This window comes from Olea europaea, chromosome 9 (genome assembly GCF_002742605.1).
Source record: "Olea europaea var. sylvestris chromosome 9, O_europaea_v1, whole genome shotgun sequence".
Lineage (NCBI taxonomy): Eukaryota > Viridiplantae > Streptophyta > Magnoliopsida > Lamiales > Oleaceae > Olea > Olea europaea.
Window position 1 is genome coordinate 1,075,186 of NC_036245.1, and position 15,240 is coordinate 1,090,425.

The 15,240-nt window shown below is 33.8% G+C and overlaps 2 protein-coding genes across 5 annotated transcripts; one reads left to right on the forward strand and one right to left on the reverse strand.

The window, feature by feature from the left end:
* Positions 1-407: 407 nt before the first annotated feature.
* On the forward strand, positions 408-1,933 carry LOC111399359 (blue copper protein-like). Its single transcript, XM_023026620.1, has 3 exons — positions 408-756; positions 859-1,272; positions 1,377-1,933. The coding sequence occupies exons 1-3, from the start codon at positions 570-572 to the stop codon at positions 1,814-1,816; spliced, it is 1,041 nt and encodes a 346-aa protein (XP_022882388.1). The 5' UTR covers positions 408-569; the 3' UTR covers positions 1,817-1,933.
* A 4,561-nt stretch (positions 1,934-6,494) lies between these two features.
* Positions 6,495-11,156, reverse strand: LOC111399360. Of its 4 annotated transcripts, none has more exons than XM_023026623.1 (6): positions 10,806-11,156; positions 10,612-10,726; positions 10,378-10,492; positions 9,270-10,199; positions 7,178-7,252; positions 6,495-6,998 (listed from the first exon to the last, which is right to left on the reverse strand). In XM_023026623.1, exons 1-6 carry the CDS (start codon positions 10,904-10,906, stop codon positions 6,943-6,945), a joined length of 1,392 nt encoding a protein of 463 aa, XP_022882391.1. In that variant the 5' UTR covers positions 10,907-11,156; the 3' UTR covers positions 6,495-6,942. The 4 variants fall into 4 exon arrangements, with proteins under 4 accessions (XP_022882391.1, XP_022882392.1, XP_022882393.1 ...); XM_023026624.1 differs by having other exon boundaries at positions 7,178-7,261; positions 10,831-11,155; XM_023026625.1 differs by having other exon boundaries at positions 7,178-7,261; positions 10,612-10,761; positions 10,831-11,155.
* Between the last annotated feature and the right edge of the window lie 4,084 nt (positions 11,157-15,240).

The window sequence follows — 15,240 nt, forward strand, 5'->3', positions numbered from 1 at the left end:
GTAAATTTAAAAAATTAATGATATATAAAAATTAAATTTGAAAAGATCTAGAAATTTGGTTGGGCCTATGACTATCTCCAAAATTTCCTCTATTTCACCAATAAAATTTTAACAAATCGAATTGTTGACTAAGTCAATGATGGAGCATTCAAAGATTGTGGATTTAAGAATCACGGCTTCACACGTTAATTTATTAACATTCTGGAAGTCCTAGAAAAACACGGTAGTTTTTATAGACCCACTGGGTCCCACTTCATTTCACACTGGTTCAAATTGACTTTGTATAGTGTAAATAGTCAAACTTCGTCTACGTGTCACACATTTGTTGGGATTTAAAATACTCAAAATTTGATCACGGGCATTATAGGCTATATGTTGGTTTCCTATAAATAGAAGGAAACTGGTAATCATACCATTACCAGCAGCCCACTTGAGGTGACAAGTTTTATTTGTAGCTATTGATACAAACAATACAGGATTGAATTTAGATTCCGATCTTGATAGAGAAAGGAAGGAGTTCGAGCAAGAAAGAACGGGGCGACCTGAGATTCAAAAACACGATAGTAATCATGACAAAAATATCAAACATGATCGTCTTTATGGCATTAGTAGTTGCTGCTACTATGTTACAAAGCTCGTCGGGACAAGCTACACATGTAGTTGGTGATGCCTTGGGATGGCTTGTACCGCCTGGTGGGGAAGTAGCGTATCGGACTTGGGCAGCATCCAGAACATTCGTCGTCGGAGACATACTTAGTAATTACTAATAGCATAATAAATTAATTCAATTCGATTTTTTTGTATGTCTCAATTATTTTTTATATGGTTTATGAACTGACTTATTATATTATCTTGTAGCGTTTAACTTCACCACAAGACAGCACGATGTAGCCGAGGTGAATAGGGCCGGTTTTGATTCATGCAATGGCACGAGACCCATCTCCATGTCTACCAATGGCCCAACAAACATTACTTTGAGATCTGCCGGGGAACATTTCTTCATTTGCACTTTTACAAGTCATTGTGACTTTGGTCAGAAGTTAGCCATCAATGTCTCCGCTTCTTCAGCGGCTCCAACACCACAACCTACAACTCCACCACCAGCAACGACCCCTTCACCGATAGCTACGCCCGCGGCTGCACCATCCCCTTCTAGACCACCAACGACTTATACCGTTGGAGATAACCTTGGCTGGGTTGTCCCCCCTGGTGGTCCAATCGCATATGAAACATGGGCTAGAGGCAAGACATTCATGGTCGGAGACATTCTAGGTACGTAAGACTATCACTGCATCTTTGTTACATTGTATTTAAAAATTGGTCAAACGTACTTAGTTACTTATTTTATCTAACGCGTCTTAATTTTTGTAATACAGTTTTTAACTTCAACAATGGAGCACATAATGTAGCTGAGATGAGGGAGGCAAGTTTTGACTCGTGCAACCGCTCGGCTGCCACCAACACCATCACCACCAGCCCAGCTAGAATCACCCTCACCACAGCCGGCGAACATTTCTACATTTGCACCTTCCCTCAGCACTGTTCATTAGGCCAAAAGCTAGCCATCAACGTCACGGGAGCCAACTCCGCCACACCTCCTTCAAGCTCGGCCCCTACACCTTCCTCCACCACCACCCCACCACCTAGCGCCACCACTCCTCCACCCAGTTCGGACAGTCCTACCACTCCCGGTATTTCTACGTCACCATCTCCTTTCAACGCTCCTCCTCCACCAGACAGCGCAGCGCCACCATCTTTCCGTGTTGCAGCCTTGCCATTCGCTTTGTTGTCCATTGCCTTGGCTTTCTTGTATTGAATTATAGTTGTACACAATTTTGTGTGATTCATTTTTATATGATTTTTACATTATTCTGGTTGTATTGTACTGTTATATTATCATACTAATAAAGAGATTTTTGTATTTCATTTGTAATACTGATCTATATTTTCATATTAATTCTTGTATTTCAACCAATAAAGAAAAAAGTAAATCGAAATTTCAGTTCATTTTGGCCTTATCAACAATAAGTTAAGAGTTTACTAAGCACATATTGGCAAAATACGAAGTAATGAAAGATTGAGGATAAAAATGTCATTAAAAAAAATCGAGAAAATTGATAATGAGCAAAGGTTCGTATCGTTCTGGGGTTCATTTTTGTGATCAGGTCGAGCTCTTGTTGCATTTCTAAATTTCTATGTTACAAAGTATTGGGTAGGATGTATGCCTTTCATATTTGGCTTTCTTCGTGTCATTACCAAGACCTTTTGGCTCAGTAATGCCTTGATAAGAATAGCAGTCTAAATCCTTATATGTTATTTATTAATTGATATTCAATTGATGTAAAATTTTGCCTGAAAGTGCTCGTAAGGTGCAGATGGCTCATTTAAGAACACTAATTTTATTGAAGTTCAAGCGTTTATTTGAGTTTTAGTTGGATCGAATTGCTCATTTAAATTTAATGGAATCTAATGCTATAATAAAACTTAATTTCACCTTAATAATGCAAGACTTGAAGAAAAATTATCATACAATTTTCCTATTCAAGCTTTCATTTGTCAATGTCATCAAAATAAATAGAAATAAAATTATTTAATGATTCTTGTCTGAACGTCCAATTCTAAGTTAAGACATGAAAAAAACAACTCTTCTGGAAGACGGCTTTGATTTGAAAATTAAACTAAAATCTTCAACTTTAAATTAATGGCACCACAAGATCAAAGAAAGAGCTGATCTAAGTGTTTTCTTTAAGTCTTCTATTTATTTCTTTTGGGAAAAATCTATAGAAGACGTAAAAATAGACCACTTTTCCTCATATAGGCACAATGTCTTTTCTCATTTTCGTAGATTGCAGCTCGCAGGGACGGACGAAGATATTTTACGTTAAGTGGTCACAATCAAATTTTTAGAAAAAGTGACGAAATTTTTTTTTCTTTATATAGGTTATAAACTGTTATACTACTTTTTCACTTTAATTATTTTTACATTTAAAATTTATATATATATATATATATATATATAAATTTGATCATTTTTAGGATTTTTTTTTTATTATTGTTATTTTTTCCTCTCAATCAATTAATTTTTTTAAAAAATAATCTAATAAATTTCCTAATAAAATTTTTGACGTCATTTGAAAAAAAATTAATTGATCGAGAGAAAAAGATAACAATAATAATAAAAAAATCCTAAAAATGAATGAATTTTTTATATATAAATTTTTTTCAAATATAAAAATATTCAAGATGAAAAAGTAGTATAACAATTTATAACCTCTATGAAGTAATAAAAATTTTATTAAGAATTTTTACGTCAAAAAAAAAATCTGACATCATACCACATATAAAAATTCCTAATAAAATGATGTAAATTATATTGAGAAACTTTTCGCGCAAAAATAATAAATATTAATAAAATAATTGATTTTTTTCAAAAAAGACGAGTTATTATACGTCTTCTTTTAGCATACACGTTTGATCTACATTTAACTATTTTCGATATTTATTTAGATCATTTGATAAATTTATGATATAGTTCTCGAAATGATATGGAAGATTTATGGATATGGTTAGCGTATAATCGTCGAAATTTTTTTAAAGTTAGCTTATTATCGAAATTCTCGAAATATTAGTTTGAAACTGCCTATTTTTACGCGTCATAACATTTGCTACGATTGACCATTTAGCACAACGTTAACGACATGAAAATGCTAGGCTATGAGTACTTCAAAATGATATTAATAATGTAATATTTCAATTTCGTTTGATATTTCATAGTGGAAAAAAAAAAAAAGCTTGAAAAAATTGGAGGGTCAAGTGACCTTAGGGGACCCCCGTTGGGTTCGCCCCTGACAGCTCGTCTAGTCGTTAACTAAATCGAGAAAATATCTTTCTCGTTTTTAGAATATAAACCAATTCTCCGCGCCAAGTCTTTGGAAGAATGAATATATATATTTATATATATGAGGAAAAAGTCTTCGTTCTTGAAGATCTTTTTGGCATTATTCCCTTTAGCATAAAATATTGTAGCCAAAGTTGAATTTAAACCTATAAAAATTCAATTTTATGTAAAAATTAAGCAAAATAGTGTCTTTTGTAGACTATAACGTGTGTAACCAATTGACACACTTTTCAATCTTTTTCTTAACGTCAAAAGCAGATTAAAGACATAGCCTTTTTCCTCTTTCAATAGTTGGTGAGAAGGTTCTTCCAAGATTTCGTAATATCTAGCACTTCACATTGGGAAAGTCGCAATTTAGTTTTCAAACCTTCGATTAAAATTTGCAAGATGGACTTCAACTTACGGAAAGAAGGGCCAGTTGCCAAATTGTGGAAAGCCCCGTTTGGTAGCAATTTTTCATTCAAAAAATTCAAAAAAAATTTTATCGTATTTTACTATTTCAGCTATCATTTTTTACTTCTTCACTCACAAATAAGATCAATTTTTCTCTCTAACGATCAAAAAATCAATTCTCATAATTATTATCGAATAGTCCCAAAAGATCAAAACTATTTTTGACATTAAGAAATTGTTTTATAATATGTTTGAACAAATTTTTAAAAATTACTTTATTTAGTTAGTAGAATATTTTAGAGAAAATTAGTCGGATGAAACTCTTCTACAAGAAACCCTATCAAATGCACTATAAGCAATTTTATCGGATTCTTGTCCCCGTAAATCTATCTCCTAGCAAAGCAGGGGTACGGTACAGCTGGCTAGATTAGTTTCTGGGGTTTGAATGGATTGAACATACTTTTTTTTCCCGATCATCTTTGAAGCTACATTTTAAGCTTTTAGATGGTGCACCTCATGAATTTAACCGACTTTCTCTATGTTAGTATTTGTTTGATAAGGATTTTGATGATTGATTTTTTGATCGTTAGAAATAAAGTGAGTTCTACTTGTGAGAGAAGAATTCAAAAATGACGACTGAAATAGTGAAATAACAGTAAAAAAAAATGATTTTAATTTGCTTTTAAGCTGTACCAAATAAGCTCTTAATTTTATGATTAACATTAATTCATATTGACTTTATCAAAAATTATTCACTTTGGGATGATTGAATGTTCATGCAAGTTAATAATAAGTAATTGTTTGAAACACAATCAAACAAGATCTTATTTCGAGTATGAATTCCGAAATAATAATTTATACATTTAATTAAACATAATAAGAGTCCGTTTACTATGACTTTTACTTTGCCTTTTTTTTTTTTTGTTGACTTTCAAAGGTCATGTCGAAATCATACATTGAATAAAGATGAAAATATAAACTAATTTACAAGGATTTGGACCAATCCTTTTAATAAGAGGACCGTTTAAGATAGAACATCAAGTCTTAAATGGTATTTAGACCCATTAAGCTCTAATAGGCATGTTAAAAGATTAAAAATCTCATATCGAATAAAGATATATATCAATTTATAAGGATTTAGACTACTCATCTTAATAAGGTTGACATTTTAAATGGAACCTAAAATCTTACCCCCTCGTTTGGCCCCATTAATTTCTATTTCATTACATTTTATTTTTCTCTCTCCTATTTTCAATCACAATCTTCAATAAAATAATATTACACATAATTCGAAAACTTTTTTTTTAACCACTCATTTTTCAAAAAAATATTATTTCACTCATTTTCATTTCTAGAAAATGGGCCAAACGGGGGTTTAACAACAATCTACTTTATCTATTGGGCGCCCCCACGCACCTACTCCAACCGACCCCTTCTACGCGTTTTCATTTGCATCAGCTTTTTGGGAAACTTTCGTAGCCGCATAATCGCTTTTCTAAGATAACCAATATTGGTAAAAAAAATCTGGAATTTCAAAGAATTTGGGGTCCAGACGCCATATTTGAAAAATATGAACACACTCGAGGAATATTTTCATGCCATGCATTATGCATATGGGAACCAGTTATTCTCATACTTTTGTATCCTCCTATTTATATTTCTTAGGAAAAAATGGATTTTAACCTGCAGAAAAAAGAAAAGAACACACAAAAATTAGTAGAAAATGGAAAACAAATTTGAATTGGTTGGGTGGTTTATAGCTGTAGCCTCCCTTATCGCGGCTGTGACCGCCAGCACGTACACTGCCGGAGACGAGCTTGGATGGACTATACCTCCAGCAGGGGATATTGCTTACAGAACTTGGGCAGCTAGGAAAGATTTTGAGATCGGAGACACTATAAGTAAGCTTTTCTCTTTTTGAATCAATACGTGAATAAACACGATGAGATGATGAACGGATCTCCAAACTATACTTTATTTTACATTAGTCGTTGAAATGTTTGATAAAAATTTAGGTGTTTATAAGTTGTAAGTTCTATAATGTGTTGAAACCACTTATTTACTTTGACATCCATTTTTTAACTGAACATTTTACAGGTAAAATTGAATAGATGGTCTGATCTAAATAAAGTATTTTGCAAAAAATGATGAGTTTGAAACCAATTAAACTACAGTAACAAACGTGACAATGTGCAAAGTTGAGTAAGTTAAAATGATGGATTACTAGCATTTTTTTAACTCAGAAATAAATGAAAAAACAAGAAATGAATAACATACAAAATGGTGAAAATCTTGAACCAAATACCTTATGGTTTCAATCACTCTAGCTACCCTGTTAATCCCCTTCATTTCCTGCTAATTTGTTACTATTACTAATTTAAAGGCATATATTTTTGGGAAAGACATTTCATGCTAAATTTTTCACTAATTTTCTGCAGTATTCAACTGGAATAGCACACATAATGTGGTCCAAGTTACCAAAGAAAACTATGATGACTGCACTTCAACAAATGCTCTTAGTCCAGTCCAAACAACCAGCCCCTCAAGCTTCATTGTCAATTCAACCGAGTCATACTTCATCTGCACTGTCAGCAAACACTGCAGTATGGGACAGAAGGTGACCATAAGCACCGAAGCATCAGCTTCGACTCCTAAAACCGGAGCCTTAATGGCGATTCTCCCGGCCCTTCTCTTCTCCTTGTTGAGTCTTATGTAAATTGGTTTTTTCCATGCAAAAATAAATTTTCTGTCAATCCTATTGTATTAAACTGTTTCAAATAAACTCAGATTGTTTTTTTGAGCTCAAGCACATGTACATAAACACGATCAAAATATAACTAATAACAGGAAAACAGAGCACGGAAATTCTTCAAAGATTGGGGATACCTTTACAATGTAGGACCTTTTCGCAAACTGGGATGCCAAAGTTAGTAGATTCATCTTCCTCTGATTTCCCAGAAGCTGGAGTTTCTATGTATATTTATATGTTAGTGGCATAAAAGGTGGTAATACGCAAGCATTGTGAATAAGAGGAAAAATCCCTATGAGTTCACCGTTAACATGAACTGTATAACCCTTGAGCAAGAGAACATTTCTACATCAAGGCTCAAATAAACACCGGCTTACCTAAAGAAATGATGTCATTAACCAACAAAAATGAATCAAGAAGACAAGCGGTAGAAGTACATAAAATAAAGCAACTACTTTATAGGGGCACTTGTGATGACTAATGGTAAAATGAAACTGTACGACAGTATAAGATTCTCTGATCTTTATTAGTTAACGTTAAAGATTAGGTATAAGATTGCAAGATCTGGGTGATATGAACACTCGCAAAAATCAAGTCCATGGATTATAACACCTCAATCGACCCCGACCCCACTAATAGAATAAAATAAATGGATGAATGAATGAATTGAAAACAACTGTTTCTCAATCAATATTTCAATATGGTATTTGTAGGTTTTCAGACATGAAACTTCATGAATTCTTTAAAAATGATAACTTACAGAAAATATTAAAATCCAGAGTTTAGAGGCCGTTCATTACGAAAAGAAGACAAAATATTTCCAAAGTACGCAATATGGCCCAGAATAGGCTCCTTCAATGGTCAGACAAACATTAGAAGTATCATTCCAGCAATAAATATCTATATCGAGAACAGTGACAAGTTTTACTTTCCATTTCAGCAGTAAATTGCTTTCTCAGTATGGTATGCACTATTCAGTGTTGTATGCCATCATGGGCGCTAATTAAAATGTCTCACAACTACAGCTGCTTGGGAGTGTTAACGTAGGGCCTGCTATGTGTACACCATGCTTTGTATGGTGTACAGCCCACTCACAATAGGGGGCCCATGATTTTTTTTATTCATGGTGGGCCCCCCTCATGTGAGGGGGCTGTACACCATGCTGTATAGCATGTAGCATAGTGTACAACCAGCAATATTCGTTAACGTAATGATAATCTTACCCAATTGTGGATGTAAACATTGCAGACTATCTTGAAAAGCAAATGATATGGTCAATAAGAATAAGATATCAGGATGGTCTCGACAAAGTCAGAACATTTCATGCACTATTTTGGCCGCACAAACATCAGTTGAATATGCAGAGAAATGGCAACAAAAGTATGATAAGTACCACCCGGAAATAATACCACCAGAAATGAGTTTGATGCATATCTAGAAAAGATATTTAACCTCAGTCAATCACAATGTGCAAAAGAAACATATAAATGTAAATATCCAAAGTTTACTCCGCTTTTCTTTTAATGTTTACCTGCATTCAATAACAGGTAAAAGGTATTTAACCTCAGTAAATCACAATGTGCAAAAGAAACATATAAATGTAAATATCCAAAGTTTGCTTTTCTTCTAATGTTTACCTGCATTCCAACAGGTACTTTTACGACGACCGACAATCTAGAAACAAGTGAATGCATGCATCTATGCACTTTTATTTTCTCATTGCATTAATTGTGCACCAAACAAGTCTTGGCTCACATTCTCGTTATAAATTTGGCATGTTATTTCAAGTAATTCCAGCAAGATGAAGGATTCAACTGTAAGAACATCTGGCATCTTGTTTTATCGTTGGTATGTAAGATTTCAAAAACATTCCTTGTAGAACAAATGTTGCTCACCAATTTGCACTATCAGCTATTACCATTCTATAATTTGCTTAAAAAGAAAACAATGGAGAACAAAAAACTTGTAATAAACACAATTTTAATCATAGCATCTTGCACCTTCAGTTCTTTTGTTATCATACTATCTTCAGAAACCTAGTAAAATCTAGTTATTTATGGACTTTTGGTAATCTGCATGTTCAGTTAACCAACAATATAAAATACTTTCAAAAAAACAGATGCGAAGAACAAAAATGGTTCCAAGACATATAAAGAGGCATCTTAAAAATTTTCCCCACTTCTCAAAATGAAATATTATATCATACAACAAAGAAGCTTGTCTACATACCTGGTCTTTTCATTCGACCAGCAAAACAGTTAGAAGTTGGGTCCTGAGACAAGAAAAATTGCTCATTGTCCATATTGGCAATAGACGAAATTTTACGCTTTCTACTATCTTCCACATTTTGGCCTTCCCCCTCTGCATTCCATCTACTTGTATGCAACCTGGAGAAATCATTACCAGACTCCAAAGGAAAGAAAGGAAACTCCTTGTCTCTAGGCTTGCCTCTATCTTGAGAAACTCTCCGACCAGTATTAGTTCCATACTCAGAACTCTTTCCCATGCTCAAGCTTGGCTCAGAAATCAAACCCAACCTCAAGGACAAGTCGCACCCTATTCGAGGATCCATCCAGTTTTTGTCCCTAGAAAGTGCTTGGGAGCTACCATTTGTAACATTTTTGTCTGCATCACAGGAAGATAGATTCTGCATGCACCCTACTTCAGCAGGCTCGGCTACTGATGAGTATATTGGCACACCAACAATTACAGGATTGAATTTTTGGGATTCTTGGTGGACCGGCCTCGAGACTTCAACTTCAGGTTGAGACTTCAGGTTGAACACGGTACTATAGTACAAGGGATACACTGAGCCAACATTCAACTGTGTGTTAGAGTCAACTTGCAGGATCTGGTTATTGGCAGGGGACGCGAGTTTCTCACAAGAAAGAGCAATGTGGTTGTCGGTGTTTCGGGTTACACACCCACTTGACTCCAAAACTAGATCAGCCGATTCTGCAGCAGGGAATTTCTTCAATGCTGAGATATTGGCAGAATGCAAAGGCCATAAATTACATGTGCGTTCATTGGTATTCTCATCTAAAACTTTAGGAGATACACCATGAGATTCTTGAACTGTTTGTCTGAGGTAAGTTCTTGGATTGCTATGCATTTGGCTTCTGGATGCTCTTACCGCCACGCATCCCAAAGTAAGGGCAGCTGAACACGAGAACCCATATCATATAATGCATATTACAATATCATCTCGAACTAATGCAACAGAACATTTCTTCTAAGTAACAAAACTGAGAATGGAAAAACACATCAAACCAAACAATATTTCACTTATTTGAGGTTAACGAAGTTGCAGTTGAAGAACCAGAGGCAATGTGTATACCTTCAACACAAGGAGGCAGGAGCTCTCCTGTTTCTGTACTCTCATCTTTCCGAATAATGGTATCAATTGCATCATTAACCCGGTCCCATAGCGTCTCAAGATCCATGTACTCAGCCTACCCAATTAAGAATAGCAAAACAGAAACACATATAAATCATGACACCAACACATTGAGCATACAATTTTAAGAAACTAAACACAACCCACATCAAAATAAAGACAGAAATTAAAAACCTCAGAATTGGCTTTGGAGTACATGATTTCCTCGGCTTTCAACGCCACAATAGGAAGCTTCTCTTGCCATTCTTTATTCTTCTTAGTTGCAGCACAGTGATTCTCATGTACAAGCCTTGTCAAATACAGTGAACATTTAACGAATTTCACCTAAGAAACAAGAAAATAAATTCAAGAAAGACAAGACCCAGTACCTGAAAATCTCTCTAATAATTATACCTCTCATGGGTTGGTGCCTATGACTGTGCCAAGCTCTTCTAACACACTCATAAGGTCTGGGACCTGGCCTTGGCATCTTACTTTACCTCTTCGAAAACTCCACACTGTGTGTGCGCCCCAGTTATATCAAGAAAATGAAATCAGCTTTACACAAAGCAATTTCTTTACAATAGATTAGGTCAATGCTAAGAACTTGGAAGTAACTTCCATTCTTTTCAAGTTCCCCCAAAACCCCTAAATTGCACTTTTCCTTTAGGAGTTAGAGAAGGAAGAGATGCTGCGCTCCTTTTTATCTTGTTGGAGTTTGGGTACAATAATAATGTCTGTGTGTTTTGCAATAGTAGTGGGTGGGGCGAGTGATTTTGATAGTGTGATGTGACACTACCTCCATGAATTGATAAACCCCACCCTCACAAATTATGTGCCTAAAACTGCATTTTTCCTGGCCCACGGGTGGGCTTAAAAAGATTAATCATAAATTTACTTATAAGTTAATAAGTAGGTAGGGGCGATGCTAAACCCTAGCTTCAGTTATTTATACGTGGGGACGACGCTTTACCCTACATTTTAATTTTCAAATGCGTGTATCTTAAAAATCTTATTTCCACTTATTTTTTTAAGCATATTTTTATTTTACTGTTAAAATAAGTTACGAGCTTGTTTGTTTGCGATTTTAATTTAATTAAAATCAATTTTTTGACCGTTATTTTACTATTTCAGCCATCATTTTTGATTTTTTCTCTCATAGGTAGGACCCACTTTATCTTTAACGGTCAAAAAATCAATTATCAAAATCTTTACCAAACAAACACAACTTTTTACTCTACATATCTAAATAGTATTTTATATATAATTTTATTTATGTGTAGATTGAAATAAGAGATGGTTAATTGAATAATACTTGTGAATAACTCAAAATGTATAAATAAAAAATAAATTGAATGTTTATAAACTGCTTATTAGCCAAACATAGGCTTACCAAAGTTCCATAATAGTATGCTTATGAGCTTCGACGTATGTACGTAAGTTTCAATCCACGCACTTTACTCCATAGTGAGACTTCTATTATTTTACAAAGAAGAAGAAGAAAAATCTTTGCTCGATAATATGACTTTTTGGTTAGTCGAAAAGGGATAGAAGAAGCCAATTTTAATATCTCTCTTAGAAGGGTTGGTCTATGGGTGCATCAAACTTGGTACATAAGGGTGTCCCCCTCCTTGTGGATTAACATTATATTTTTTTTTAGTAAATTGTGATATAAGTTTTTCAAATATGTAATTTAAAAGTTATGAAATCCATGAAAGATGTGTTAATATTGATTTTTTGATTTTGATTTAAATTAAAATCTGATTTTAATCCATACCAAACATGCCCTTAGCATTTAAGTTGAGCCAAATTTGTGCATTTAAGTTAGGCTTTCTTACCTATTTGAAGTTAGTACGACATCGAATGCTAGAGTGCTTTCACATATCGTTCTATCATTCAGAAATGCAAGCAGTGATTCGTGTCATTTTATTCACATATTCATTTTTTGCTTTAGATAATAATTTTTACAAATTAATTGGATGTATTCATTTATTTTCTCTTCTATGATTCAAGAACCTAGTCGTCATGAGAAAGAAATGCAGAAATACGAAAGAAATAGATTATTCCCTTAGAGCTTGTCCAATAAATAAAGTTCATTTCACCTTAAAAAAAATAAGGATGAAAAAAGAAAAAAGATATTCTCCTTTTTTTCTTGAAAAATTCGTAGTTATACCCTATTTGAAGGGGCAGTTTTACTCCACATGTTTGTTATTGAAAGGGGACCATCGGAATTGAAAAGTTAGCTAAATGTCTAACCTTTCATTGATTTAATTATAGTACGATCTAATAAATTTAGGTGCATGTGTTCTTGAAATGGTTCAAATAAATAAGAGAAATACTCCAAAAATAGAGTCAACAATAGGGTTAAAATGGGAACATGTGTCGAAATATGAATGGACAATTCGAAAAAAAAAAATTTGTTTCCAATTCAATCTATCCACACTTTCCTTGTTTTTAAGCCCGTTCAACCTTTATTTTCAAATAAATAAAGAGAATTATTGTTGATGTACAATGGTTTACGAGTTGAGAGAGCAGGATGGATTGAAAACCTAGTGAATCGGAGGTAAAAGGCATATTTCTTGATGCATGATTTCTATCCACTCAAATAGATAGAAAGCCCGCTCAAGAGGATGAAACTTTAAGGAAGATATATTGCAGTCCACTTTAATAGGTTATTCAATTAAAAATAAATAAATCTGAATTTGGCTTCATGAAAAGTTGAGAAATTGAACATATTGATCGTACGTGTCTTTGAAAACTTGACAAACCATGAATTCATAAATTGAAAATTGCTCTTATTTCTTTTGTGAGTTTTTGGATTTGCTTATTGTAAACTCATAAAAGGATTGATTAATAATCTTGCTTTACCAGTGAATATCGCAAGCAATCTCAAGAGGAAGAGGGAGCAAATGTCATTTTTAAGACAACGTGTTTTCACGTGTTCAACATCTTCTCTCTCTCTCTATCTCTCTCAGATTTTCTGCAACTTTAGTTCGTGTTTTAGTTTTCATTCTTCAATTTGGTTATCGAAGTTTCCATCCAACTCTCGAGGATTTTCCAACACGTGTAAAATTACTGACCTACTAATTTGTCAAAAGGTGATTTTGAAAAACCTTTTTAGGAGTTATTTCATAAAACTTTTGATAAAATAAAGTTGATAATATATGATTGAAAGTTGTAGAATTCATAAAATACACGATAAAAATTGAAGTTTCATCAGTTGAAAGAAGATAAAATTTTAGCAAAATTTTGTCAAACAAGCACTTATTTTCTCCAACTTATACCCTTGTCGAACTTGAGTCTCCATTCATTTTTTTTTCCCAATCAAGACCCCAAACAATTATTGGACCTTGTTAAATATATATCAAACTTTATATAATGGGTTACATAATGCCACGTATCATTATATCATTTGTCAATTTAAAATATAATTAACTTTTTCATCTAATTTTGTTCCTTGACATCATTTTATGTAATTTCTTATATACCATTTTTATGTATAAGTGGTATAATCCATTATTATTTTGGCACACGCAAGGACAAATTGATGAAAACCTACCTAACATTCCATCGAATCTCACTTACAATGCATGTGACCCATTCTTATAGTAAATCTTTGTCCATGCACTATCCAACGCCCCCACTTCCAAACGATCATTTTTTTAATGTGCTTGCTTCCCACAATCCTTCATTTCAAACGATTCCTATTCACTTTCCAAACCACAATTGCAACGCCCAAATCCTTTCGTAACCACAACGATAAAAATAGTGACGGATTTAGGTGGTGACGAGTTAGGGCGGTCGTCCGCTAGATTCGCTGATCGTCGGAGCCACAAGGGCGAAGCCAGTTGATTGTTCGAGTTGTAATTGCAGAGACGAAGGCTGAAGGAGGAAAGAAGAAGAGTTCCATTTTTTTCTTTGGGGCTTGGGCTGGTTATTGGACCATGGGGGGAAGAAGAGTTGCAAAGAGGAAGGCTGATTAGACCATGGGCGAGTTGCAAAGACGAAGGCTGAAGGGGGGAAGAAGAAGAGCTCCGTTTTCTTATTCTTTAGGGCTTGGGTTGGTGATTGGACCATCGGCATCTTTTTGTTTTAAAAAAAAAAAAAGCCCATAGAGGAAATCAATGAAGGGATAAATTCATATTTGCATATGAAATATAAAATATTTCAATTAATACCACACATTTTCTAAATTATAAAATATACTACACAATCCATAAAAAATCATCAAATCTACTGTCATTTAAACTTTCCCTAATTAACCCACAATGTAACTGAAATTCATTAAATGGCTGACAATAAGAAAATCATTTACTCTTGTGCTGTTTGCCTGGTGATTCAAAAACTGAACCAGTTTTCGACCTCACAAAATTCTGAATATATGTTTTCTCATCACTCTTCATCTCCAATTCAAGATACATCGGTTGCAATATCCTACTTTTCCTGGATCTGATTATTGTATTATATCAACATACAAAAAGGACTTTTTTTCACAACCAATCGGTAAGTTTTACTGGATCTAATATCTTTGCATTTTAGAATACATTTTGTGCTCTGTTTCACCAATTATTAGTTCATCAAAGAACATATCTAAGCTTAATTAAATACTTTTGTTGCATTATGTCATGGTAGAAAATCAAGCAAGTGTTTGATTGCTTTGTATCGTATTTCTTTTAGCATTTTGGGTTATATTGAACTATATTTTCATATGTATATAATTTTTACTTTTTAGTGCATTTAAATATATATTGAACAATTTTTAATATTATTTAATCAAATTTTAATAAACGATCGAGCTATTACGATCGTTGATTGTCGATGATC

What these genes read in the sequence shown, in the direction of transcription:
- LOC111399359 (XM_023026620.1), top strand. Translation starts at nt 570, where the DNA reads ATGACAAAAATATCAAACATGATCGTCTTTATGGCATTAGTAGTTGCT. An exon ending in CGTCGTCGGAGACATACTTA is followed by an intron (nt 757 to 858) that starts GTAATTACTAAT and finishes ATTATCTTGTAG; the next exon opens with CGTTTAACTTCACCACAAGA. An exon ending in CATGGTCGGAGACATTCTAG is followed by an intron (nt 1,273 to 1,376) that starts GTACGTAAGACT and finishes TTTGTAATACAG; the next exon opens with TTTTTAACTTCAACAATGGA.
- LOC111399360 (XM_023026621.1), bottom strand. Translation starts at nt 10,906, where the DNA reads ATGCCAAGGCCAGGTCCCAGACCTTATGAGTGTGTTAGAAGAGCTTGG. An exon ending in ACTCCAAAGCCAATTCTGAG is followed by an intron (nt 10,493 to 10,611) that starts GTTTTTAATTTC and finishes TTAATTGGGTAG; the next exon opens with GCTGAGTACATGGATCTTGA. An exon ending in AAAGGTCCTACATTGTAAAG is followed by an intron (nt 6,999 to 7,177) that starts GTATCCCCAATC and finishes AATTTACATAAG; the next exon opens with ACTCAACAAGGAGAAGAGAA.